Source organism: Megascapheus bottae, chromosome 24 (genome assembly GCF_031878675.1).
Source record: "Megascapheus bottae isolate mThoBot1 chromosome 24, mThoBot2.hap1, whole genome shotgun sequence".
In the NCBI taxonomy this organism is placed as follows: Eukaryota; Metazoa; Chordata; class Mammalia; order Rodentia; family Geomyidae; genus Megascapheus; species Megascapheus bottae.
Window position 1 is genome coordinate 8,518,414 of NC_143532.1, and position 27,965 is coordinate 8,546,378.

Sequence of the window (27,965 nt, forward strand, 5' to 3'; positions counted from 1 at the left end):
CTCTTTCGTTGGCTTTATGCCTGCACTGGGACCAGTTGAAGCCTCTTTACCTTACTGGAGATGGGCTTAACTACAAGGCTGACATCACAGGAAATCTTGCCCACATTGCTGATCTTGAACCGAGCTTTGGCCTGATGGCCCACCAGGACATTACAGAAAATGAACTTGTTCTCATCCTCCACATAGAGTCCCCCACTCTCTACAGTCTGCTGGATGTGGTACAGATTGGAGCTGGTACAGATCTGGTGCTCCTCAAAGATCAAGACATTGTTGTCGGTCACAAAGGCTGGGGAGTGGAGGGAAGGAAGACCATGAGAAAATACTTGGTTGCCAAATTCCTGATAACTGCACTTGCAGGTTGCCACATCCCAGTCAGTTGTTTTCTGCCAAAAGCCAAGGAGGGGTGAGATCTGAGGTCTGAGATGGGCCATGGAGAGGGAAGGCAGTTGATTTGAGTCTCTAAGGAGCTTATAGCCAATCTCTCAGTGTCTAATGAGCTATCTTTTTTTTTTTTGCCAGTCCTGGGCTTGAGCTCAGGGCCTGAGCACTGTCCTTGGACTTTCTCAAGGCTAGAATTCTACCACTTGAGCCTCAGCACCACTTCCGGCTTTTTTCTATGTATGTGGTACCGAGGAATCGAACCCGGCTCTTCATGCATGCTAGGCAAGCACTTTAACCACTAGGCCAAACTCCCGGCCTAATGAGCTATCTTTTACTATGATCTTGGGTCCTTCAGCTTAGTCTAGAATCTCAGTCTTCTGGCCCCAGACTCCTAAATGTTGGGTTTACAGTCATGAGCTATCTTTTCTCTTGATTTTTTTTCTTTCTCTCTTTCCCTCTTTCCCTCCCTCTCTCCCTCCCTTTCTTCCCCCCCCCCCATTCTTTCTTTTTGGTGTCAGTCCTAGGGTTTAAAGTCAGTCAGAGAACTCTACCTTAGCTTTTTCACTTAAGGCTGGGACTCTACTACTTGAGCCACACTTGAACTTCCATCTTTTTTTTTTCTAGTTAATTGGATATAAGAGTCTCACAGACTTTTCTACCCACGTTGGCTTTGAATCATGATCCTCAGATATCAGTCTCCTGAGTAGCTAGGATTACAGGTGTGAGCCATAGGCCATACATGTTTTGAAGATAAGAATACCTTATCTTTTTAAAGAACATGGTACTGATAGAAGAGATAGCATATTTTTAGTTTAAAAAATATTTCTACTTGGAAAACCAATAGCTGGCCAGCTGTACTACTCCTTGACTTCTTTTTTATCTTAAACCAGCCCAGAATCTGAGGACATCAGGGCTGGGGTGCCATGAAGGGCTCTTTCTTGCAATATCTTCAACGTATTTGTTTACTGTGCATACTTTTGTCACTGGAAGAGCCTGCAAATGAGCAGTCTAGTGGCTGCTAGGCCACATCCTATGTCACCATGATACTTAGAAAACACCACTCATCTGAGAGTTCAGAACCAAACTCAGTAGACTGGAAGTCTAAAGTGGTGAGTCTCCTGCTTATGCACATTTGTAAGGCCCTAAGAAAAAATATAGCTTAAGATACCAGAGGAAGCTCTAAGGTCCCAAAGGAAGCAGTCCAGCCTTCTCTGCTAGACATCTTCAGTAGAATTTCCCTGGAGAGGGAGGAGTGTTACAGACTAGGTCCTTAGGGGCTGTTGACTAATTTTAGTGGCAGTACCTGGAAGGCATGCTTCAGCAAGCAGAGTGTAAGGAATCCCAGCAGGATATTCTTTAGGATCTCGGTCAGAGATATCAATGGCTAAAAACTCCTCACACCTTCCCACAGGGTCAGCCACACAGTCAACGGTGATGATCTGTTGTCCTCCAGAAGGGATGGTGCCAAACCCAGGGTACACAGTGAACATGCCATGAGAGAAGCGGGACTGTAGGACAAGGGTGGGACAAAGGGAGTTAGAGTGGGTGACAAGAGTCTCAGATCTTCTATCAGAGGTGTAAGGCAGGGAAAAAGGAAGAAAGATGGTGCCCTCTTCCCCACAGGTACTCTCTGGGTTCCAAACTTTCTCCTTTTGGAGGGTTAGTGGATCCAGAGACATCATGGATGAGCTCTAGTGCCTTCCTCTCTGAACCTTCCTTCTAACCAGTCATGACTGAACTTAAGGAACCAGATGATCATCTAACTAGCAGATCATGTGACACATAATCAGGTATCTTGAAGCAGAGTGCAGAATGGAGTGGTGATTGAGATGATGGGTTTTTGAGTCATTTATTCCTGGCTTAGAATCCAGTCTATTTCTTTGTAAAATGAGTCAAGGAACCCTAACTTTAAAGAGCTCAGGAGGCTTAAATGAAAGAACATTATGAAACACACAGTGTACCATCTGCTATAGAATTCATGTGAAAAACCCAGCAAGTAATACTGTATTAGAAAGTGCTTTATTCATGAAGCTAATTGAAAGGACCTCTAGGATATTGAAACAAAAGCCATATAATGAATTATTGTTGTCCTTAATGTACTATGTTGTCTCTCATCTCCTTTGCTGTCCCTTGGTTATCTCATATTGTCACAGTATCTCACTTTGTTATTTGATATATTGGATATATTTGTATTTGGTTATTTGAAATTGGATAGGGAAGGGGGGAAAACCAAGATGGGGGGGTGGGGAGAGGGTAATGGGGACCAAGACATGTGAAAGGGTATCAATGTATGTGAATTAATGCACCTTCTATGTGGCAAATATCATGTAACCCTTTTATTAATTACAATAAAAATATTAAAAAAAGAAAGTGCTTTATTCTAATAAAGTTCAGCACTGATTCTGGATTTGTCAAAATATCATAAACTTCCCCAAACTCATACCATGGTTGTTGTAGGTTATGGACATTGGCCATAATGTGGTAAAGTGTGATTGCTAGTCATCCAATGTATGATCTAGCTTGGTTCTTATCCATTGAACCTCTGCTGTAGGTCAGGAGCTGTACCCAAGCATTGAAAGTCCCAGTCTCAGATAAGCCATATAGACAGAAATAGACTTACCTCCAGTTTTCAGTTTTTTTTTCTCCCAGTTCTAGGTCTTGAATTCAGGGCCTGGGAACTGCCCCTGAGTTTCTTTTGCTCAAGGCTAGCACCCTACCACTTGAGCCACAATGTCAATTTTAGCCTTTGCTTTGTTTATTGGAGATAAGTGTCTCCTGCCTGGGTTGGCTTTGAAACAGGATCTCAGCTTCCGGAGTAGCTATGATTATAGGCATAAGCCACTGGTGCTCAGCTTTTTATTTATTTATTTTTATTTCTTGCCAGTCCTGGAGCTTGAACTCAGGGCTTGGGTACTATCCTTGAGCTTCTTTTGCTCAAGGCCAGCACCCTACCACAGTGACACTTCTGGCTTTTTCTGTTTATGTGGGACTGAGGAATCGAACCCAGGGCTACCTGCATACTAGGCAGGCACTCTACCACTAAGCCAGGTTCCCAGCTCTGCAACTTTAAAAACAAAACAAAACAAAAAACACATGACTTTGTTTTGGGACATGATTTGGCTGTGCAGTCCAGGCTGACCTTTAACTTGAGATTCTCTCAAATGCTGGGCCTGTAGGCATGAACTGCCATACTTAAAAATGATTCTTGATTAAGGAACAATTTTAAAGCATTTTAGGGAGTCTATTGAGGCTTTAAAGAAAAAGAGGATTTCTGAATTAAAGTTTGTAAAACACTTTAGCTTACAATGAAAGTGAGATCTCAACATAATATTTAATATTCAATATGTATATTCAGTATAAATTTTAATATCCAACATAATATTTAATATTCCAGGCACAGCAAATTTAAATTGTATCATCTTAGGCAGATATTGGGTGGTAAGAGCTAGCTGGAACATAGGGTTCCTGTGAATAAGGAAGGCACATACCTGGTTTGTGGTGTTTACTTCTTTTGGAATTGTTTCTGAGAATTTAGTTGTTTTAGTACCACTGGGCTTGAAGAAGGTCTCACTTTCCCGAGTTCTTCCATGTTTTGTGTGGCCAATTCTGCTCAAAGAAGCAATGGCCTTTAGGCCTTAAGTGGTGACATTAAATACCACCTGCCCTACCTGTAAGGTCCTTTCTCTTAGGCACTGGAGGAACAGACACTTCTTTGTCCTTAAGGATATTAGTGTGGCATAGCTCGCTTGGTACATGCCAACCAAAATCATTGAATAATTATAAGGAAGCCATGCATCTATTATATTTGGGAAATACTATTCACTAGGGTATTTAAAATCACCCAAGATATGTCACATGGTTTAGATAAGTGTTCCCCAAGGTCAAACAAAAAAGTTTGTTTACAAACAAAGGTGACACTATTGGAAGGTCCATAAGTCACTGAAAGTGTGCCCTCAAAGGGAATTGTGAGACCTCTAACACCTTTCTCTCCCTGTTTATTTTGCTTCCTGGTCTGAGGGAAGCAGTTCTGCTTTGCTATGTACACTGATCACAAAGTATTGCCTTGTAACAGTTCCAAAACAACAGAGTAAACTGATTATGGACTGGAACCTCCAAATTTGTGAGCCAAAATTAACCCTTTTTTTCTTTATACTTTTAACCCTTTTTTTCTTTATATTCTGCCTAATATATTTAAAAAATACTTATGGAAAGTTGAGAAATGATAAAACAATTCTTAATTCCCCCCACCCACCCCGCCCAAAGAATTGGCAACCCAATGGAAGTCTGAATAATGTTTTTGGTGTATTGATGGGGAGCCACATTTAGAAGGTCAAAGTTTTGCTGTTGGAAAATCTTTATTAAAGTAGCAGTTATGATAAATGTCTTTGGAGGGAAGAGACAACAACTTTTGGTAGCAGGCATCACCTGCTTTTTTATATCCACACCTCCAGGGTACCCTTTGCCACCTCCTATCATGAAACAGAACTACAATTCCTTTTGGTTTTGCTTCTTCATGTATTAATTCTTTTTTTTTTTTTTGCCGGTTGTGGGCTTGAGCTCAGGGTCTGAGCACTGTCCTTGGACTTTCTCAAGGTTAGAGCTCTACCACTTGAGCCACAGCACCATTTCTAGCTTTTTTCTATGTATGTGGTACCGAGGAATTGAACCCGGGTCTTCGTGCATGCTAGGCAAGCACTCTACCACTAGGCCAAACTCCCGGCCCAGTATTAATTCTTTTATGTTCTTCAGAATGCTGCCCAATGATTCACTAGCACCAGGTAAACAGACAAAACTATATTTAATCAACTAAAATTTGTCTTACATTGGCTGTAGATAAAAAAATGCAGTGTAGAGTCAGAAGACTCTTGGTTCAGTACCAAGATCTTTTGATATTTTCTTGCATAATTCTAGTTTTTCCTAGATTATTCTAGACATTTCTGGGCTTCAGTGATTGGGTGAATCCCTTTAGGGGATTGGATGAATTTAAGTAAACCCTGTGAAAGCTTTTTTTTGTAAATTTAATTCATTGAGTAAAAGAACTAAGTGAAAACCTTTGTGTCCTGAGCAACAGTGAGTGGCAAGGATTAAGCCAATGTTTGCCTTACCCTTTCTTTTGATGTATGGTGCTTTCCCCTGTCATCCTGTAGAGGGCAAACTTGAAGTCAGTAATGCCTAGGTTTTCTATGGTGAAAGAGATGCTCCTTCGAGTACCACAGATCAAGGCCCCAAAATTGATGATGGAGGAAGGGCTGACGCTGAATTTGGAGTATACTGCATTCACAGAAAACTTAATTGGGATGCTGGCAATGATCTCACCTCCATCTGAAAGATTGGGCTCAATGATCTAGACAAGGAAGTAGGATTGGGAAGATATTAGCTACTTCATAGCTATAGAATTCCCTTGAGTATCTTCTTCCTTCCCTACTTTCACCACTGATATGAACTTTGCTGTTTACTTCACCCTCTCTATTATTGCATTAACAATAATTTTAGCATAACTGATGACACAGAGCTTGGTATGTAGTAGCCAAGTCACTATGTCTCTTCTTTTCCCATTCAGTTTTGTACTTCACAGAATGCAGACACCTTTTCTATTCTACTCCCTAAAGCCCAGGGGAACACTTCTTCTATTATTCATGTTATTTCAGCTGAATTTGCACACTGACCCTCTGGTGTCTGCTAATTGAGACCAAACCCTAGTATACCCTATATGGTTGTCACCCAGTCTATTATTCCTTTGCCCATGGGCCATGAATTAGACCATGTGCCCCTTTTTGTCAGCAGGAGCCTTACAAACCTGCTACTGAGTCCAACACTTTCACTTGATCTCTCACCTGACAACGCAGGATTGGCTGGTGCTCGATCTTCACTTCCTTTTTTGCACGAAAGAACACTTGGACATTTGTGGCCTTATCTGAGAGAGTCAATGAGCCCTTCTTGGGTTGAACTGAGATCATAGAATTTATATTGCTTGGCACCATTCCTAAGGAGTCCACAGAAAAGCTGAAAGACAAGAATGAAAGGACTGTTTAAGTCATTATTGGGAGCCTAAGATGCCAGAGAGAATCATTTAGGCTGTTAAAGGCTTACCAAGTCTCTAGCCATGCTTAACAAATATGTTAGAAAGGGTCCACTATGCTTTGTCCAGTGGAATGTCAGATGAGAGAGAACGATGAAAGGGGTGGCACTGATCAAGATGCATTTTACTCATGAGCTGATATGTTGAACTGAAACCTCTTTATATAACTACTTAGAGACTAATAATAATACTAATACTAATCAGGCCAGAGATTGGTGCTTGAGGCAAAGATGGCTCAAGAAGTATTCTTGTTCAACGGGGATATTTGATACTGGAGAAGAATCAAATTAACTCTCCCCTAATTTTCTCTGTCTCTGTCTCTGTCTGACTCTCTCTAAGATTGTGTGTAGCACAGAAGAGGGAATGTGATATAGAAGCCCAAAGAGCTGAAGGGACAAGGCAGGAACAAGACAAGGCAAAGGAACAGGAAGTGGAGTCCATGGCCCAAGGGGGTAAGGTGAGTTCCACAGGAAGGAAGAAACTCAGGACCCCACTAGGAGGTCTAGAGTGGGTTCAAGGAACTTAGGCACACTTAGGACCCTTGGAGTTGCTGTATAGGTCTGTCTGTTTTCCATGCTCAGTTTTTACATGGCTGGTGCCATTGCCCCTTCCTACACATTCATCAATGAACCCCATGATTTCTTCCTCTAGCCAAAGGGAGACTCTGTTCCTTGTACTGTGACAAGCTGAGCTGAAGTCTGCCATGGTTTAACCAAAGCGCACAAATGGGTGAGATTTTATTCAGCACTAATTGCAAAGGGGCACTGGTTTTCTTCTAGGTTTCTTTGGATTTTATTTACATTCATTTAATTCAATTTAAAGTTTCATTGCTTCTAATGAATGGTGGTGTTGAAGTAGGGCCTCTGTATTTCAGTGCTCGTTTAGCTGAAATGAAATAATCATGAACACACTGAATTTTTCCCCAGTCTGCAATAGGAGGTCCTTTTATTAGCTGTGAATTTCTGGGGGAAGAATGATCTTTTACACAAATCCCTTGCCTCTGCCAAGGAAGGTCATGTGACTTTGGGAAACCTCCTCCTTGTTCCTCACCCCAAGCCACCTTTTCTACTCTGAGGAGGCTCTCCTGCTTAAACTTGGATCTGAATATGAACTAAGCAAACTCTAGTAAGCCACTATTTGGATTCTCTATTAACTGTGGTTCCTAAATTTTTTAAAAATTGGAAAACTTTTGTTTATAGAAATCTTAAGCAGAGAGATGACATGTAGACTAGATCAGAACTAGAAGTAGGATAGGACAGTTTGAAGCCAGGTCATCCCTGTGTCTGGCTCTTGTCTCCTTCTCCACCCTATCCTTAAGAACTTACTACAGCTCTCCCTGCCTCTTCCTGTACTTTCTCCCTCCATCCCTCAGACCCCTGTGGCTATAGACACATTCAGAAGCTCTTCATGGTCCCTACTTAGTTGTAGAGTCAAGTGCAACATGAAAATCTCTGCTTGTACTAGTTGGAATTCCATTCAATGAAGCAAGGGAGACAAAAAACAAAGCAAAACAAAATAAAAACCAGAGATGTTCTTCTGATGTCCTTAGGACTGATTTAAGAAATCCCCCGGATGATACTCTTTTCACTGGGAATGATTGTGGAGAGTCCCATGCCCAGTGGGATTCAGGCTACCTGAACATGATCTCATATTTCCCACGGTTCTTCAGAGAAAGGGGCTGTTTGGTTTCCTCCATGACCTTCAGCGTCCCGAAGTCAAGGCCTCCTTCAGCTCCTGTAGAAGCCAGAGATGGGGTGGGCTGAGTGGGCATGGGCGATTGAGCAGGGTACTTCCCATACAAGTCTATAGTGGAAAGTCTATAGTGACTATTTCAGACATGTTTTCTGAAAGTCATGGCTGGAAGACGTCTGGGAATGATGCTGCCTTTGCACTCCGTTCATCTGGATACCCCCTCTTTGGGACTCCTTCCTGGTGTTATGATCCTTCCATACTTACCATCAGCTAGGATGCTGGAAATTTAAAAGTTTTCAAACAGTTTACAGTTGTGATATTACATAAAAGTTTGTGTTGCTTTACTTAGCAATGGTTCATAAGTATTTCTTCAAATTATTAAAACCCCTAAAAATGTGCGCTTACTGGCTGTATAATGCCTCCCTTTATGGTTGTTTCATAAGTGATACTATTATCCTTACACTAATACTATGCCATTGTTTAATCACCAGGGTCCTTAAAAGTAGAAGAGAGGGGCCAGGAGTTTGGCTTAGTGGTAGAGTGCTTGCCTAGCATGCATGAGGACCCGGGTTCAATTCCTCGGTACCACATACATAGAAAAAAGCCAGAAGTGGTGCTGTGGCTCAAGTGGTAGATCCCTAGCCTTGAGAAAATCCAGGGACAGTGCTCAGGCCCTCAGCCCAAGCCCAGGACTGGCAAAAAAAGTAGAAGAGAATGACCAAAGTAAGAGGACCAGACAAGTGGCCATGTGAGGGAATTTGGCTCAACCTTGTTGGGATGGAAGATGTAGGATGGGACATGAGCCAAGGAGTGTGCTGACATCTTCATGTTAGCCTAATAACTTCTGATCTCAGAACTAGAAGCTAATAAAGTTGTGGAGCTTTATTAACATTAAATTAAAATTATTTTTTGCCAGTTCTGGGGCTTGAACTCAGGGCCTGGGCACTGTCCTTGAGCTTTCTTAAGGATAGCGCTCTATCACTTGCGCCATAGCATCACTTCTGGCTTTTTCTGTGTATGTAGCACTGAAGAATCCAACCCAGGGCATCATGTATGTTAGGCGAAGCACTCTACCACATTCCTGGCCCTTGTCAGGTTCTTGCTATATATCCCAGACTGTACTTGTTACACCTTATTTAGCTACCTAAGTGCTGGGATTATTTTCCTGTACCACCACGTCTTACATTTTTTTTTTTTGAGACAGGTTTGCTATGTAGTCTAGGCTGGATATGGATTTGGCCTCCTGAATAACTGGAGGTACCATAGGCAATCTGTCTCATGCAATCTGGGTTGTAATAAGCCAAATAATTTTTGGCAATCTGTTATGATAGTGGTAGAAAACTAATACAGGCAAGAAGGCATGTGTTTATGTTTACTACCAACTTCTCAGAGACTAGGTCTGCAAATTTTATATTTATTACAACCCCTTGCTATTCTCCAGTTGGAAATTTTCAATTTGTAGCAATGTCACATCACTTTGGGCTTAACATTGCTATACCTCAAATCACCAATGTCTTCTCTTCCACCGACCACTACAATTAAATTAGTGGCATTCTCTACACAGAACTATATTAATTGACTATACTACACAAAACACACAACTTCTAAACACTCTTTCCTTGAAGGCATCTACAGACCTTTGGGGAAGGTGATGTCCAGAGCAACATCATATGATTCTGCAAAGATGGTGATGTTTTCAATTTGCACAACACCAACAAGATTATCTGCATCCAAAACCTGCCAGGGCAAGAGAAATTATTCATAAGAGAAAGACTGATGAGGTGCTTAGGGAGTGAGAATCTTGAAGAGGAAATGGAAAGGAATTTTCCAAATGTAGTTAATGTAGGTCTCTTACTATCATTCGGTGTTTGGTGGTTTGGTGTTACTCATACTCTTTGGGGAGTATGGGTATAGACAACAGAGGAATGGGTAGAATGAATTGCAATTTTATCTTTCCTTTTATTAGCCTTATTTGTGTGACTGTCACCATATTTCTGAAGTTTAGGCTGAGTTGACATGGTGTTTGGTTGTGACCTCACATGAGCCCTAAACAAGCTGTGATTTGGCCGGGTCATGCGGAACACAGTCAGTGAAACACAGAAGTGTTTTTTGCTTTTACAGTGCCCTCTCCAAGGGTTCACTTGCTGCCTGCCTCCTGCAGTCCCCCATGGGCTGCCTGGTGATGCCCAGCAACTAAAAGAAGTTGGCATAGCTAGAGGACTCTGTTCTCTGGGAAATCAGCTTTGAGCAACAATGCCTTTATGGAACTTGTTGTAGTGTGCAAAGCAACATATTATGAGCTGGAGATATGAGGACGAGATGGGAGCAGATGCGAGATGTGGCATGTGTATGCACATGTGTGCTTGTGTATGTGTGCACCAATGTATGTGAACTAAATGTGCACATATTTTGACAACTTCACCTCCAACCGAATAGCCTTCTTGATGTTGATGGGCTTGGAGGGCTGGAAGTGCACATACAGGCTAAATTCTTCCTTGGGTGGGATAATCCCTTGCATCATGGACGTGGTGAAGTCATCACCCAAGTGCTCCAAGCTGGTAATCCTCCAGGCCACAGGCAGTGGTGTGACATTGCGGAGAAGAACTAACTTGGAATCTTTTCTGCAGAGATCAAAGGAAATTTTTTACCAGTTTTAAGTAAGTAAAAGTGTCATATTTTTGTGTAGCTTTTCTTTCCTGCTGGTTTTCTTGAGGTGTCTTAGTTTATGAAACTTGGCTAGTTCTTATGATTTGTGTGTGTGTGTGTGTGTGTGTGAGTATAGCACAAGTTGGCCAAATTATCCATTGGTAAATGACACCATTTAAAATGTGTGGAAAAGTTGTAACAATTCCTCTATATTTCTTTATCCAGATCCACCATTTTTAATTTTGTTCTCTTTGCTTTATACTTTCATATCCACATTGTTTAAAAAACCATTCTAAAGTAAATTGGAGATAATTGTGTTTTTGACCTATAAATATTACAGTACATACTTCCTAAGATCAAGAGCACTTACTAAAACAAAGCAATGGGTTAACATAGATCTATCATTTCATCCACATTTCATATTCATATTTTATCTTCATTCTAATTATTAATTTTTCCAGTTAAGGATTAAATCCAGGATCATTCATTGCATTGAATTCTCATGTATTAAATTTGGGAAAACAATCTGTGGTCTACACAGGGATATATGCTGTTAGCATAGAACCAAAGAGTTTCATAGGATGCAGGATTTTCAATATTCAAAGTAAGCAAATCCATAGTAAATCAGGAGGATGTGACAATCTTAGAACTAAATGTTCTTTAAATTTCATTCAAGTGCTTATATCACCTGTGTAGCAAGAGTCGGTCAAAATGTAATTGTCTGGGCTCCAACTCTAGTTCTGGGCGAATTCCCTGGCATTGTAATTTGAAGATGGCTGGCTCTGGGTTCTCCTTGATGCAGCAGACGATGTTGTCTTCAAAGATACCAACTGCAGTAGGGTAGGCCCATACATTCAGCAGCTGATGGAAGATTCACAGGACAATACATTTAAACCAATGATGTCAAGATCTTGAATGTCCCAAGAAAACCTGCCCCACTGGAATTTTCCCTTATCATTGTACCTGCTTCTCATTGGGTTTCAGAATCATGGTCATGGGCTCCAGAAAGAAGGTGCTTGCTTTGGTATCATTCTGAAGACAGAAAAATGCTTCCACTTCCATTGGGGAGTTGTTTAGGATTGTCAGTGCCTCCATGTTACCTGGGAACAAGGATGACTTGTACCTGGAAATGGACAGGAATAGAGATGTGGTTGTAGAAGATGAGCCTGTGAAATAAAGACAATTCAACAGGAAAGCATGGTTATGCTGAAACAATGGTGTGATGGCTGAGAACTCAAGATCTATGGCTGTGAACTTATGATCTACTGCAATACCCCTCCCAGACAAGCCTTGGTTGCCTTACACCTAAGATTGGGGGACAATATCCTAAAAGATATTATCATCTAATCAAGTGTGCTTGATATTAAGTGAGATTGTATACCTGGAGCTCTTAGGAGAGATGGAGACATAAATACTCAATGAATGATAGTTTTGTTTTAAGTCAGTCGTGGGACTTGAACTCTAGGCCTGGGCACTGTCCTTGAGTGCTTCATCTCTAGGCACTCTACCTTGAGAGTTACTTTTATTTCAAAGATTACTGAGAGATATTCAAATAGGATTATCTGCCATTTCCCATTTGTCTTAGAGATTAACTTTTTTCATCATACCTTCCCAGAATATTATTTTTCTTACATGGATTCACCTGGCCATGTTTACTATTTTCAGATTATTTCTGTTTCCCAGTACCTTTAGGGAAGGATCCACAGAGCTGAGTACAGGGTCATTTCAATCAATGGTAGATGATCAGTTAATGATAATGAACAGAAAAGTTGCCGAGGGAGAAGGTACAAAGAATCATGGTAAGTGTCATCAGAGGTCAAAGCACAGGTCAGGGAAACAGTCAAAGTATTTAGAGTAGGCTGTGGTAGTAGATGAAATAAGAGGGAATGAGAGAGTCAGAGAACTGTATGAATAATGACTTAACTAATGGATCATTACCTCTATCAATCATGGCGCTAAAGGTTCATGCGTATTCCCTGGTTCATTCTTTACAAATTTGTGAAGTAGGCATTGTTATCTTCCCAGTTTCAGATGAGTACAACAAGGTTCAAAAGAACCAATTAATATCCATTTGCACTGGATTTTGATTTGGACCACGGTAATCACTGTTGCCTGGCCTTACATTCCAGTAAATTCTAATGCTATTCTAAATACATGCTACTGCAGTTGCTTCTGCTTCTTGTTCTTGTTGTGATAAGAACTAAATTTAGGGCCTTGTACTTGCTAGGCAATCATTCTTCCATTGGACAAAAATCCCAAACCTCATACATGCTTCTCTGAAACATAATTTCCAGCTCCTAGGCCTCTCTACATAGTCTGTCAATCAACCTGACCTTTGTGCCTTCCCTTCTGTTGGGCCATGAAGATCCATCACCAGAAAACCTTTTTGCCTTCACTTCCTAATCTAGCACTTCAGGAAGTTAACTGAAAGTGATAAGTGAGTAGAAGACAAAGAGGGCTGACTAATTCCACCAAAGAAACAGAAAGCATTATTTATTACAGTGAAACACGTAATTGAATGATGACAGCAGAAACCTTGGCTCTTTCTTCTACCTCACCTTCTTACCATAAATAAGAAATTTGTGTGCACCAAAAGCAAGTAGTATCACTAAAAATGCTACCTCAATTCTGTCTGACAATTTTCATCTGTTCCTCTAATATGCTTTCTCTTTAAAAAAAATGCTTTTTGCGGGGCTGGGAGTTTGGCCTAGTGGTAGAGTGCTTGCCTAGCATGCATGAAGACCTGGGTTAGATTCCTCGGCACCATATACATAGAAAAAAAATGCTGGAAGTGGTACTGTGGCTCAAGAGTAGAGCTTTAGCCTTGAGAAAACCCAAGGACAGTGCTCAGGGCCTGAGTTTGAGCCCCACAACTGGCAAAAAAATGCTTTTTGCATCTCTATTTCCTCTTCTTCCCATTTTTTTCCACTCTCAGGATAATGACCTCATATAATTTTGTCATGGAGACAATTAAGTTTGCACAAGAACCCTCTTACCATTTACTAAGTCTGTAATCACACTTTCAGTAAAGGCTATCTCACCTTCCTCCCTCCTGGTATGACCCAATGGTCCCTCTTCCCGGCAAAGGCCAGCATCTATAACCTATTGTGTTGTCTCAACCCATCAGCTTATTCCTTCTTCCTCCTCTTGGCATATAGACATCAAGAGAAAAAACTGAACAAGAAGTCTCCTTTGAACTTCCATTTTCCTTCAGTCAAGTTCTTTCAAAGAATTATCTTCATAAGCTGAGTGCTGTTCTCTCATGTCTATAATTATAGCTATTCAGAGGCTGGGATCTGAGAGTCATGATTTGAAGCCAGCCTGGGCAAGAAAGTCCATGAGACTCTTAACCAACAAAAAACTTGAAGTGTAGGTGTAGCTCATTTGATAGAATGCCAGTCTTGAGTGTGAAAGCTAAGGGACAGTGCTCAGACCCTAAGTTCAAGCTCCAGTACTGGCTCATAAACCCAACAATACTTATCATATCCTGTCTTAATTTTTCACTACCTATGAACTTTTTTTTGCCAGTCTTGGGCTTGAGCTCAGGGCCTAAGCACTGTCCTTGGACTTTCTTAAGGCTAGAGCTCTACCACTTGAGCCTCAGCACCTCTTCTGGCTTTTGTCTATGAATATAGTACTGAGGAATTGAACCCGGGTCTTCATGCATGCTAGGCAAGCACTCTACCACTAGGACAAACCTCGGCCCCTGCCTATGAATTCTTTTTTTTTTGCCAGTCCTGGGCTTGAGCTCAGGACCTGAGCACTGTCCTTGGACTTTCTCAAGGCTAGAACTCTACCACTTGAGCCTCAGCACCACTTCCGGGTTTTTCTATGTATGTGGTACCAAGGAATTGAACCCGGGTCTTCGTGCATGCTAGGCAAGCACTTTAACCACTTGCCTATGAATTCTTAAACCCAGTTAGCTTGGGCTTCACTGCAAGATTCTGCACAAAGGACTCTTGATAAGGTTCCTGGCAGCCTCCAAGGTGTTGACCCCTGTGGATGTCTACACCTTCATCTTTATGTCATTTTTTGATACTAGAAATAGCTGACTCTATATTTTTTCATGGATCCATGATGCTGACCTTTTCTGATCTTTCTTACTGCATTTATGGATTTTCCTCTTGTTCATGGGGCTCCATTTTGGTCCTTTTCTTCTTTATACTCTCTTTTCTTAAGCTACCTCATCTTCACCCATGACTTTTGCTGTGAACCCAACCCACTGATTCTAATCTCTGCTTTATTTGGCTTCTAGAGATACCATCCAAATATCTCAGGTTGGGAAGATCCCAAAGTGAACTCTTTCCCTTCCTCTTAAGAAATCTGGTAATTTCCCAAACTTTCCCCTTAGGGAAAGTGCTACTTCATTCATGCAGATGTTTAAGGTTGGGACACAAAGAGCTAGTTCTTCTGATTTGTGGTTTGAGGCTAGTAGTAAATGCTGTGTCTACAGAGAATCTCTCTTTGTGATGTTCATGAGCCCAAATCCAGGAGTCTGAAATCTGCTTGGAAAGAAAACAGTACTTACCTATCTCTTGTTTTCCCACAAAGCAGTGGCCCAAAGTGAAACTTTTCCATGCTTGTAATATACTTCTTAAAGATGACTTCATTTGGCTTTATGGTCTTCTTCCGTTGAGGGAACACAATTCTGGACATGAGAGAAAGAGAAGGGGGAAGATACTTGACCACAAGTTCAATGCCATCTAGTGATGTCCATGAGCCCAGCAGTCCATGTTCAGCAAAGGACCCACATGTCTACAGACAGTAACTGGGGATCTTTGTTGAGGCTCTAGCTCCTTTGCTCCCCAAAGAAGAGATGTAGCATGGGTCATACTGTACGTACATATTCATGTACAAATATATGTATGTATATACATAGATAGATGTAATAGATATAGTATAGTCTAAACTTGAGAAAGAAGACTATTAGAACTGAGTTGGATCTTCTGAGATAATCTGTATAGCTAGAAAAATTCTCAAGAATCTCTCTGGAAAACTATTCTGATGGATATTAATTAGCTTCTGAATTCCTTGATACAATGGATTCCTTTGCTGAGAACTACAATAGTTTACTTATGAAGTTGCTCTGCCTTTATGTAATACATATAATTATGTATTACATATACTATGCAGTGTCTAGTAGCTCAGAAAAAGCTTTCCCACACAGATTCACCACATATTCATTTTATACAAGTCCTAGCATAAAAAATGAAATTGGTGGGCTGAGTATGGTGGTTCATGCCCATAAAGCCTGCTACTCAAGAGGTAGAAATAGGGGGTTCATGGTTTTAGATTAACCTAGGTCAAAATAAGTCAGTGAGACCCTACCTCAAAAATAACCTGATACAGCAGTTTATACCCAGGGCTCTAAATAGAAGTAGGAAGATAATGGTTTGAGGCAAGCCTGGCAAAGTGATCTGCAAGATACTATTTGAAAAACAAACTAAGAACAAAAGGACTGGAAGTATGCCTCACGTGATGTACATGTAAACAAGGCCTTGAATTTGATTTCCAGTACTGAAAATAAAAAGGAAGGAAAAAAAGGAGAAACTGTGCTTGATAAGCAGACCTAGCTAAGTGCCAGTGGCTTACACCTATAAATCCTAGCTATTCCGGAAGCTAAGATCTGGGGAGTTGTAATTGAAAGTCAGCACAGGCAGAAAAGTTTGTTAGATTTCATCTCCAAAACTACCAGCAAAAAGCATAGCTGGAGGCATGGCTGAATTGCTTGAGTACTAGTCTAGTACTAGTACTAGTCTGCGTTCAAACCCTGATATTGGGGGGAGGAAGAAGCAAGGCAAACTAATTGGTTAGAGAAAGACCCTTTTCAAACTTATTCTATCTCATCACATCCTGGGTAGACCTTGTGGTATCATGTCATCTCTGTGGCTTTGGGTCAAGGTCTAAGACCTCTATCTCAATCAATCAATAATCTGAGTATGCTCCTGGTAGCTACATGGAAGGACTAGGTAGGAAAATTGCAGTTTAAGGTCTGTCCTGGGCAAAAATACAAGACTATCTGAAAAATAACTTAAAACAAAATGGCTGGAGGGATGGCAAAAGAACTACCACATTCAGAGTACCATAGGAAAAAAACAAAACATACTTGTTAATTTCTTCTTTTGAAATAAATGAATATACTTACCTTGGATCTTGGCAAATATAGGGGTATGTGCATACACCCCTACAATAAAGCTGGTACTGGCGGCGAGTTCCAAGGATCTCAAAGTTAAATGTTTGGTCAAAGTTCCCAAGGTCTGAAGATGAGAAATGAATTCGTAATGTCACCTCTCCATTGGCTGGCACGATCCATCGGAAGTGATTCAGCCTGAAATGACCACATAGGCTCTTAAAGTCAGTGCTTCCTTTTGGTCATGAGGGGTTACAAGAGCTGCCTGGGAAAGATTCTGTCCTGCTAGGTTACTTTATGGTGAGCCCTAGGGCCTTATAGGCAAGACAGCCCTATTCCCCACTGGTGAGGTAATAGCTGTACCCCCAATTTGGGGCTTTGACATCCCTCTGCCCTGGCTGCTGGGGGCCCACCTGGTAATCTTCTCTTGGGAATGCTGCCCATTTAAGTTGTTCTGGTCGATGTCTGACAGTGGGGGCATGCTGCCTGGAGGTCCCCCAGGAACAGCCTTCTTGAAGAGCATGCGACGTTTTTCCTTCAGATCACGGCTTGGTTCTATTTTGTCTTTCTGTTTCACTTTGCCTCCTTTAGCTGAGGTGGTCTGTTCTTCTTGGGTCTTAATTAAAAATGAACACAAGGTTATGAATACTCATAAATCCACAATGGAGACAGAAATGCCTGCAGTGTGCCCATAGCCAAGTGGTGGGGCTTTAGAGGCTGGATGTTGGGACGGAGAAGGGCCTGCCTCATTCAAAGACCAGTGTTTTCCTGAGCCATCAATTCTGGAAGAGGAGACAGAAATCCCCTACAACAAACTAGAAGTTGGCAGGGACTTGTAGGCTGAATATCAACTCCTGGCAGTTTCCTATCATAGCCAGCTGGTCAGTCAGCTTCCCCGGTATTGCTTAGGCTATTTGTCCATTTGGCTTCTACTGACCAGTGTTTTGCTGGCATAACCTATCTCCCATTCCTCCCTTTTCTCTTTCCTTTGTTCTTAGAATTTATATAGTATTTGCTTATTTATAAATCTGTTACTAGTTAAGCATTGTCACTCATGCCTGTAATCCTAGCTAATTAGAAGGCTTACATCTGAAGGACTGAGGTTTAAAGCCAGGCCAGGCAGGCAAGTCTGTGAGAAGAATCTTGAGAACTTTTCTTCTTGAGCTCAGCTTAAACCACAATTCTCTTCTGATTTTGGTCTCTCAAGTAGCTTGGAATACTGGCCATGAGCCATTAGCACTTTGCTGAAATTTAATATATTTTTCAGACAAAGTGATAAAAAGTGACTCTGCCCAAAATATGTAACTTCCCTTAGTAATTTTAAATTTTTTATTGTTGTTATATTATAAAGGTGATATACAGAGGGGTTATAGCTACACAAGTCAGGTAAACAGTACATTTCTTTTTTGGAAAATGTCATCCCCCTTGGTAATTTCTTTAACAATTTATCCTTTCCCTGATTTATTTCCTTTGCAGGTACTGAGCTTTCAACTCAAGGCTTTGTGCTGGGTGGGCAGGTACTCTACCAAAAGTCATATCTCAAGCATATATTTATCATTTTAGTCATTTTTTATATTTTTTTAAAATTTATTTTGAGTTAATCTTTGTAACCGGTAAGAGGCAGGGGTTTTATTCTTCCATATGTGGATAGCCAAATTTCTCTGTGCTATTTAAGATGGTCCTTTCTTTTTATTTTATTTTTTATCTTATTGTTGGGGTAATATATAGAGGGGTTATAGGTACATTCATCAGGTATTGGGTACATTACTTCTTGAACATTGTTACTCCTTCCATATTTATCATTTAAAAAGTGATTTTTTGCTTTTTTTTCTGAAGTTGAACTTTGAAGTACTGTAACAGATTCCCTAGATTATCCTCTGGGGCTTGGAAAGGTTGAAAGTGGAGCAGCAGTCATGTGCAGTCTCTTCTTTAGTAGGATGGTCAGATATAGGGTAAATGTGACTTGGGGGCCTTTGTCAGAACCCTCACTGTTTCCAGCAAACCCATACTTCACATCAGACTTAGGGTTGGGCAGCATAAGGGTGTGTGTATGCCTTTCCTTTCCTGTCCTCTGAAATGGTGCTGAAACCAGGAGAACCAGCTACTTTACCTTGCTTGTGGTAGTACTGGATGCGGGTTCTGTATCCATTTCTAGCTCTTTTTTCTCCTCTAGCAGGAAGTTGTCATCAGATGGTGGGAGCACAAATACAAAGTGTTTCAGGACATCTGTGGGAGGTAAGGGTGGCCTCTTCACAGGGTAAGAGATGATTGAGAATAGGGCTGGAGCTGGGGTGGGTGGACCAGAAGACCCCAGGCCCAAGATGTCCAGGATCTAAAAATAAGAAAAAGGTCGAGTTGTTAATCTATTATGAAGAGGGTAGGCAAATCCTAAGAATAGATGGCCTGCCCCCCCCTCTCTTCTTTTCTTTTCTTGCCAGTCCTGGGCTTGAGCTTGGGGACTGAGCACTGTCCTTGGGTTTTTCTCAAGGCTAGAACCCTACCACTTGAGCCATAGCACCACTCTGGTTTTTATCTATGTGGTACCGAGGAATTGAACCCAGATTTTTGTGCATGCTAGGCAAGCACTCTACCACTAGGTCAAACTCCTGGCATCCCCTACGTTCTCCTAGAGTTCCTAGGAGACTCTCTTGCAACTTTGGGTATAAAGAGTATTTGATCTAGTTCTGTAAGGGCTTTCTATTCCTTAAACGCCAGACCAGGTTAGGGCTCCCACTATGGGCCGTGTGCACCCTGTACTTCTCACAGATTTTAATCTCCATTGTGATTGTTTAACTGTCTGTTGTGATTGGACTTGAAATTCCATTAGGACAGAAAGCATGTTAACCCAGTACATGGTCTACCACTTCACTAATAAGTATAACTTAAACAGAACAGGATCTGATATCTGTGTATACTGTTGTTCTATTTTCAGACCCCATACTAACTTTTCTCTCTTTTTTTTTGCTTAATGCTCATTCTTTCCAAAGGTCACAAAGGATGGGAGCAGGTCAAATATAGAAAAGAAAACACACCTTCACATATATATACAATCAATTAATGAACAATTAAAAGTTTTGGTATTGTTTCATTCTTCTCTGATCCACAACATGCCGGCCACCTTGAGGGCAATGGGGCTAAAATTTTAGTAACAATATTCTATGGACATCTTAGACATCTGTAGATGTCCTTAGAATAAGTATATTATGCCCTGATTAATTATTGTCACTACAGCAATCTGGCCCAATTGAGTCCCCATTCTGTGGGTCAAGTGGCACATTAGGACTAGTAAGTCACCATCTTTGTGTTTCCCTCCTGGAGAATATGGAACTAAAGGCATTTAATGGAGAGCTGGAATTCCTTTCTGGCTGTGAGATTCACTGATAACCGGTATCAAATTATCTGAGACTAGAGGTTCAAGCAACAATTTAATCTGACTGGAATGTGGAGGGTAGAAAATAGGACAAAAGGATTCTTAGCTACAGGTCTTTTTTTTTAACCCCACATATATTTCTGAATAAAAATTGTAATTCTTGCCCTAAGGCTGGCCTTAGGTGAAACGGAGTGAGGATGGTATTGAGTATCCCCTCTTGGGGAGGGATACTGTCCCATCCCCTTGGCCCCATCCCGGGCCACTATAGTATAAATTGTGTGAGGCAATATTACATTGGTCTGCCTAATATCCCTACCAGTCTTTCCCTGCCAAGCATCCCTCACCATCCCTGTTCTTTATAAAATTGTACCTAGTTCCTGATAAATTAAGCTAGAGATCAGCAAACTGTACTCTATGTCCAAATCTGGTTTACTTAAAAAAAAAAAAAGGATGAGGGAGAGGGTAACACCATTTAAAAAGTATATTCATTACCTGGCTTATGTCACTGTAACCCATCTGTACATTGCCATTTTAAAAAGAAGGAGGGGTAGGTAAGTGTGTGTGTGTGTGTGTGTGTGTGTGTGTGTGTGTGTGTGTGTGTGTGTGTGCGCGCGCGCATGACTAACAATATCATTTGTTCTTGATCATTTGTTCACTGCTGGTGTTCAATCACTTGAGCCATATCTCTAGGGTGTTTTTTTTTTTTTTTTTTTTTTTTTTTTTTTTTTTTTTAGTTAATTGGAGAAAGAGTGTCTCAGATTTTGCTGCCAGGCTGGCTCTGAACTACAATCTTCCAGGTCTCAGCCTCCTGAGTAGCTAGAACTATAGGCAGGAGCCACTGTTTCTCTACACTTAGGTAGAACATGGTCATGCCTATTGACTATATTTTGTTGGTAGGAGTTTTCATCATTTTGACAAAATCTGTATAACTTGTAGCCCGCAGTATGGCTTTCTGGTCCTTCACAGAAAAAGACTGTCCCTTGACAAAAGCATAGTACTCACTCAAACCTCCATCAAAGGTACATATTGCATCATATGTAATATTTTTGTTTATAGGAGTGAAAGGCTATCTAATGATCAGTTAATTCCTGTTGATGTGGGAGGCTTGTGAAAAAGGGACTACATGAGTTTATTGCTTGACCCCAATACACCCCTGCCCTGTCATCTTACTGTACACTATTGTCACTAAAGATTAAGTGGACCACTGCTAGAGACTAGTGGATCATGTCTGTAATTCTATTTAGGAGGTTTGGCTATTTAGGAAGCCAAACCAGGTAACAAAGTCTACAAGACTCTATCTCCAATCACTAGGCAAAAAGCAGAGCTGGAGGCATAGCTCAAGTGTTAGAACACTACCTGAGCAAAGCAAGTAAGCTAAGCAAGCACATGGTTCTTTGGCCTGAGTTCAAGCTCTGGTATTGGCCAAATAAAAGTCAACTGAACAAATGAATTTTCTTTTTATATAAGTGGGGATAGAATAATTTTTAGATTGATAGAACTTTCTATGGATTTTCTTTTGCCAAAGGCCAAAAGGTTCCTTTAGCCATTGTTACCTTCTATCCAAGGGGGTATTGATGAAGAGTCAAATTTAGGAGATGTGGCTTTTTTTTCATTAACTAAATTTATTTGTTAAAATAATTTAACTCCAAATACAACTGTTGAATTTGCATCGAGTTCTAACTACAATTCATATTTTAGTGGAAATGACAAGATTTAACAACTGACATTGTTACAAAACAATAAACTGTTGCTCAATTTGATATGGTCAGTTGTCTTAGAGCTCAACAATGAACTGTGAACTGTATCTCTGGGAAACCTCAAATCAATAGTGATAAGTCTGTTTTCAAAAACCTACCGTAGTCATTCTTGAAACCCTGATCAAGATTTAATAGATACACAATGACAAGTTAAAAAAAAATGAAAGAAAAAGACCCCTATAGTCTTTAATGTTTGATTGGCTAAGGAGACAATTAAAGCTTAACCAGTGCTAACAAAGAGCTAAGGAGAACAGAAAACAAAACAAACCCAACACCAGTAAACTACGCACAACACTGTCATATGCACACAGACACTGACAACATTCACCCTGGAAAACAAATGGGATGTGGCTTTTTAAATTAAAGGTAGCATTTTAACAGTGGTTATCATGGTCTGGTGATCTCTGCTATTACTTGTCCTGAAGGATAGGCCATACCTGTTCTCCTTTGGGAAGGCGGTCATTCTCCAGGGCCTGCTTCCAGCTGGAGCCATCAAAGTCTGGAGTCTGGATGTTGATGAATGGTACCCCAAAGTCCTTCTTCCCCTCATGTTCCTCTTCCCCTTCTCCTTCCACATCGCTCCGATCCTCCATGGCTCGGAGCTTCTCTAGGCGCTCCCTCTCAGCTTTCTCCCTTTCCAGGCGCTCCCTCTCAGCCCGCTCCTTCTCCAAGCGTTCCCTCTCCCGATCTTTGCGGCCCCGTCGTCCACTGGAGGGGACCTGGCGCTGGTCATCAGGTTCATGGGTCACCTCTTCCATCCCTGCAGGAGGCAGCTGAATTCCTTGCTTTCGGTCCCAGTATGTGAGGATGGTCTGGATATCCTTCAAGCACAAGTCATAGACTTTAAACTTCTGGGCCAGCTGTCTATCACTTTCCTTTAGAAAGTCTCCTTCACTATCTTCTTGATCCTGAACATAAGGAAACCCAGGTGTATTGAGATCCCCTGTGAGCTTCTTTTTCTTGCTAGGCTCTTCCTTTTCAGAGACTACTTGCTCCCTGACAGAAACTTTTCTTTCTACTGACTCTATCTTGGCATCGAGTTTGGTGGTAGCTGGAACCTAGAAGGCAAAATACACAAACCATGCTTGAAACAGTTTACTAAGTGTGAACAATCTGCAAATAGGATCAGTAAGGAAACATTTTATTTCACAAGACTTCAGAATTCATGCTCCTCTCAGTGCTAAGGTTGTGCCTAAGAACCAAGGTCATCCACATATCCATCTCTGCCCTGTTGTAGATCTGCCTGGGCCCTAGCACTGTTCATTTTGAGAAAGGTTCACAAAGATATTAACATGCAATCCTGGCCAAAGAGCTACTGTTTTAAAGAACCAGCAGGAGAAGGACCAGTAAACTAGAGTTTTAAGGACCCACTTGCATTTGTCCTGGATAAAGCCCGAGAGCATTGTGGTTCAATCAAGTGTCAACAATCCTTTCTCAGGTCACAATCACCTGAGCAGAGAATAAAAGAGAGAGACCTAGAAGTTCTTAACATATTCCAGCAATTTCCAGAATCAATAATCAATGCACTAATTAGTCTGATTTTTTTCAAATTAAGAACTGAACATTAAATGCAAGTTACAGTTACTTGAATTCTCCCTCCTGGCTCTATGAGCAGCACCACTCAGTAAAGGGAGGAGCAGTCCATGCAATCTTCCCTGGGCAGCCTCTTTTGTTCTCATCCAAGTGCTCACACACTTCCTGCAGATTAGCATCCTCAACTTATGCCCAGTCCTATATGCTTGGACTATGTTCTTTCCTGCACTCTCTGACTGGGGCCTGTGGATGTTAATATTTCTGTTCATGTGTCTACCTATCTGTTGTCAAGATCTCTGCCACTCTTCTTGGGTCAGCCTCATCTTGTTTAGAAGTTTGGCTTCAGCTTTACCCTTAAATCTCACAGGACTGAAGCAGCTCTACCCATACCAGCTTTCACACCTCTCAGCTGCAGTCATTTTTGTATCACAGTGGGCAGAGACATTACTGTTAAGCCTGGCAGGCTAATAAACTGCTGGCCTTGTATGCAAGGATAGGCTTATGCTGGAGAAGCTTTCTGGAATGTTGTCAAGGAGCATACTCATCTCCATGGACTCTGGGGCTTCCTGGAGGCAATTTCTTTTCTTTTCTTTTTTTTTTTTTTGCCAGTCCTGGGGCTTTAACTCAGGGCCTGGGTACAGTCCTTGGACACTTTTTGCTCAAGGCTAGCATTCTGCCACTTGAGCCACAGTGCCACTTCCAGCTATTTCTGTGTATGTGGCTCTGAGGAATCAAACCCAGGGCTTCGTGCATGTTCGACAAGCATGCTACCAGTCTAGGCCACGCTCTGGCCCCAGGAGGCAAATCTTCTATACCAGCCTATTAGTGTCATTCAGGATCTTGCAGTATAAGGGCTGAGGACAAAGCAAACGCTATAATGGATAATACACAATTGAATCAGGTTCTGTCTTTGAACCATGGATAGGGTTCATTTCTCTGGACCTCACTGGGTGAATGGATGTAAAATTGTGTGGTCCGGGAAAGCACAGGCAAACAATTGGATGCATTGGGTGGGTACTCAGCATTCTTGGGCCTGGTCTTTTTCCTTCTGCCTTACCACTAAAATCTAAACATGGTTAGCTAGTTTTCTGGTGAATGGAAGATGCTGGATTGGTTGAGAGGGTTACAGTGACTTCGCTTCTGCTCTTGCCATCTGGTAAGGAACAGAAGGATGCTACCTGCTTGTTTGGAGGTAGTTGTTTCTTCATGGGGGGCTCTTCCTTCATGGGGCCCTGCTTGGGTTTTTTGTTCTTCCGTCTCAGCTCATCTTCTTCCTTTTGTCTCTCCAGTTCCTGCTGTAGCTTCTTTTCTTGCATCTCCCTGGCCAGCCTCTCCAGTTCCCTTCATCAAGCCAGAGAGAAGAAACAGAATTAAGGAATTCCAGCTTCAGCCCCTGCCCTCCTGGGACCATCAGATGAGGGACTTGGGCAGAACATTCTTAGGGATGGAAAGAAAGAACAAGAGAAAGAAGGAAGTAAAAAAGGGGATCAGAGAAAAAAGAAAGAAGAAAAGGGGCCACATATATCTTTGGATGATCACTCAGTAAATCTGAGTTATGTTTGCTTAGACAGAGGTTTAATCTGTATTTATTTGGATCTTCTTTCATAAAAGAGAAAAACAAGGGGCTAGAAATAAGCTTGATCCTTGAAAAACACCAACTTACAAAACAGCCTCTTATATAGTCACACTATTCAGACAACAGACAATGTTATTTTGGATATCAGTTCTTATCATGACTAGTTTGGAGCCATAATGCTCCTTCCATGATTGCTGTGTAGTTAACTTGGCCCAGGTACCAGAGATCAGTGCCAGGTATGAACCAGTGATGAACAAACAATGGTTACTATGTATAAATAAGAAGTGAGCCAGCACTTCTGAAAATACCTAACTCATCTCTCTTTTCATTTCTAGGAATCTCTAGTTGTTCCTGGTTACCATGGTTCTCCGCTCACTGAGGCAAACTCATCAATCTACGTGCTTGTGTGCATGCATATGCATACATGTCTGTAAAAGATTGGTGGAGGAAGAGAAAGAGAAAGCAAGAGATAATTTCTGAGCTTTTTGTCCTTTCCTTTTTGGTAGTACTGGGGGTTTGGACTTTGAGCCTTGTGCTTGCTTGACAGGGATCTACAACTTGAGCCATGTCCTTAACCCTTTTCTACTTTAGTTATTTATTTTTTTGCCAGCGGTGGGGATTGAACTCAGGGCCTGAGCACTGTCCTTGGACTTTTCTCAAGGCTAGTGCTCTACCACTTGGGCCACAGCACCACTTCCAGCTTTTTTCTACATATGTGGTACTGAGGAATTGAACCTGGGTCTTCATGCATGCTAGGCAAGCACTCTACCACTAGGCCAAACTCCCGGCCTCTACTTTAGTTAGTTTTGAATAGTGTCTTGAACTGTGATTATGCTGATTTCCGAATCTGGAGTATCTAGGATTATAGGTGTATACCATTTAACTTGGCCTTGCTCTGAATTTTCTAAGTCCACCACAAGGTCAATGCCTGAAAGAAGAAGCTGTGTCAAGAAAAAAAGAGTTTCCTTTGGTATTCCAAATCTAGGCTTGCCATGCCTCCAGAGACATGGCTGTTGCTACAGTGGTCCAAGCAGGAAAAGGGATGATGGAATGTTATCAGAGTGTGGGGGAGCCCATAAAGATACTTTGTGGTCAGTGAGAGGAGTCTGGAGGTTGGAGGAGAGGATAAAATGGGATTACATTGTAGGTGAGTATCTCAGCTCTGGGATTCCAATGCTGGAAATCCCAAGAAATGGGATCTTTGAAAATCTCAGGGCAGAAGAGACCTATGTACCGTGGCCCATGTGTAACTATGGCCTACCTGTATGTCTGAGATAGTCTGAGTTGGCAGCCCTATGTATCTGGCCCTTGATGTAGACAGGCCAAGTTGTTCCCATGGGGTGCCCAGTGAAGGGCTGTTGTCTGCTGGAGGGGAAGCCTGCCCTGGGTTTCCATGGGCACTGCTCAGAATGAAGACACAAGTAGAGGCCCAGTCTTCAGGGGATGGGCAGTACCACCAAAGGCCAAGAGGGCTCTTGGGAAGTGAGGAACAAACTGAATTTGGGAGTAGCCATCACACCCATGACAAGGGAGTGTCCTAGCTGTGGACATCTAGGTAAACAGGCTGTACTTCACAAAGCTAGCAGGGGCAATTGTACAGCAAAAGGGCTAGAAGCTGCACCCCAGAATTTCCCACTGATTCCAAATACCCCAGCTGAAGGAGGAAGAGGATCCATGAGACACTGATGTACTTTCCTAGTCTTTCAGAGGGAACTCTCTGAATACTCACCTCTTTTTCCTTTCTCGGAGAACCTGCCGTACCTCCCTGTCAAAGGCGAGCTTTTCCTCCTCTGTTAAGGCATCATATTCTTCCTCATCCATGTTTCGGAGACGTAACTTCTCTTTCTCCAGAGCTTCCCTGCGTTTGCGCTCTGTGAGAGGAGCAGGGAAGAGGGAGGTCAAGGCTGTCAGCCTAGCCAGGCTGTGACAATGAGAGGTTGCTGTTATTCCTAATCCTTGCTGGGATTTCTTTATTCCTGCTACTGAAGGTTCCATCTATGGTGGGCTGATTATGATGTTTTCATATCATAACCCTTAGAACCCAGAAGAGTGTTTGCAGATGTGATTAAACTCAGGGCTGAATGCTTGTGTTCTCCCAAATTTACATGTGGATTACCCAGTAGTATAAGTAGAGCAGAGGTTTCTCAGAGGCAGGGCTCTGCTTCCCAGGGACAGTGTTACTTACCAAAATCAAGCCACAAGCTTCAGATTTCAGGTCTATTTCCAGGTTGAGAATTTCATTAACATTATTCTATGTTGTTATGGGTATCTTCTTTTTTTTGCATTTTTTATTGTAAATTAGTAAAAGGGTTACATGATATTTGCCAGATAGAAGGTTCATTAATTCACGTACATTGATACCCTTTCACATGTCTTGGTACCCATTTCCTCCCCCCCCACCCCCATGGGTATCTTCTTTAAACTCTTTATTTCATTGCTTTGCTTCCTTAGGTGCAATGGCAGAAGACAAGACTTCTGAAATCTCCGAGCTTATTTTTTTCCCCCAAGGTTAGTACTCTACCACTTGAGACACAACTCTACTTTTTTTTTTTGTTTTCTTTCACAACTCTACTTCTTTTTGGTTGCTAATTGGAGAAAAGAGTCTCATGGAATTTCCTATCCTAGCTGGCCTCACACCAAGATCTTTAGATCTCAGCCTCCTGACTGGCTAGGATTATCATCATGAGTCACCAGTGTTCGGTACTCTCTGAGCTTCTTTTCTCCTCATTTGTAAAATGGGCACAATATTCGAAACAAAGTTACTGTGAAGATTTCAACCCAAAGTATATAAAATATTTCCT

General features: G+C 41.6%; 1 protein-coding gene across 2 annotated transcripts in view; it reads right to left on the minus strand.

The window, feature by feature from the left end:
* Hydin (HYDIN axonemal central pair apparatus protein) overlaps positions 1 to 27,965 on the minus strand; it is a 248,285-nt gene that overhangs the window by 39,631 nt on the left and 180,689 nt on the right. The window contains exons 31-48 of one of the 2 annotated variants that reach the window (XM_090357297.1): positions 26,894 to 27,035; positions 24,767 to 24,929; positions 22,493 to 23,113; positions 19,039 to 19,260; positions 17,674 to 17,733; positions 17,342 to 17,544; positions 16,944 to 17,126; positions 15,327 to 15,446; positions 11,762 to 11,921; positions 11,487 to 11,659; positions 10,575 to 10,773; positions 9,790 to 9,889; positions 8,095 to 8,194; positions 6,216 to 6,384; positions 5,487 to 5,725; positions 3,870 to 3,987; positions 1,685 to 1,889; positions 51 to 286 (exon numbers count right to left, since the gene is read on the minus strand). In XM_090357297.1, coding sequence (XP_090213423.1) covers positions 51 to 286; positions 1,685 to 1,889; positions 3,870 to 3,987; positions 5,487 to 5,725; positions 6,216 to 6,384; positions 8,095 to 8,194; positions 9,790 to 9,889; positions 10,575 to 10,773; positions 11,487 to 11,659; positions 11,762 to 11,921; positions 15,327 to 15,446; positions 16,944 to 17,126; positions 17,342 to 17,544; positions 17,674 to 17,733; positions 19,039 to 19,260; positions 22,493 to 23,113; positions 24,767 to 24,929; positions 26,894 to 27,035 — 3,413 coding nt within the window. The remainder of the gene's footprint in view (positions 1 to 50; positions 287 to 1,684; positions 1,890 to 3,869; positions 3,988 to 5,486; positions 5,726 to 6,215; positions 6,385 to 8,094; positions 8,195 to 9,789; positions 9,890 to 10,574; positions 10,774 to 11,486; positions 11,660 to 11,761; positions 11,922 to 15,326; positions 15,447 to 16,943; positions 17,127 to 17,341; positions 17,545 to 17,673; positions 17,734 to 19,038; positions 19,261 to 22,492; positions 23,114 to 24,766; positions 24,930 to 26,893; positions 27,036 to 27,965) is intronic. The other variant, XM_090357298.1, reaches the window with a different exon arrangement.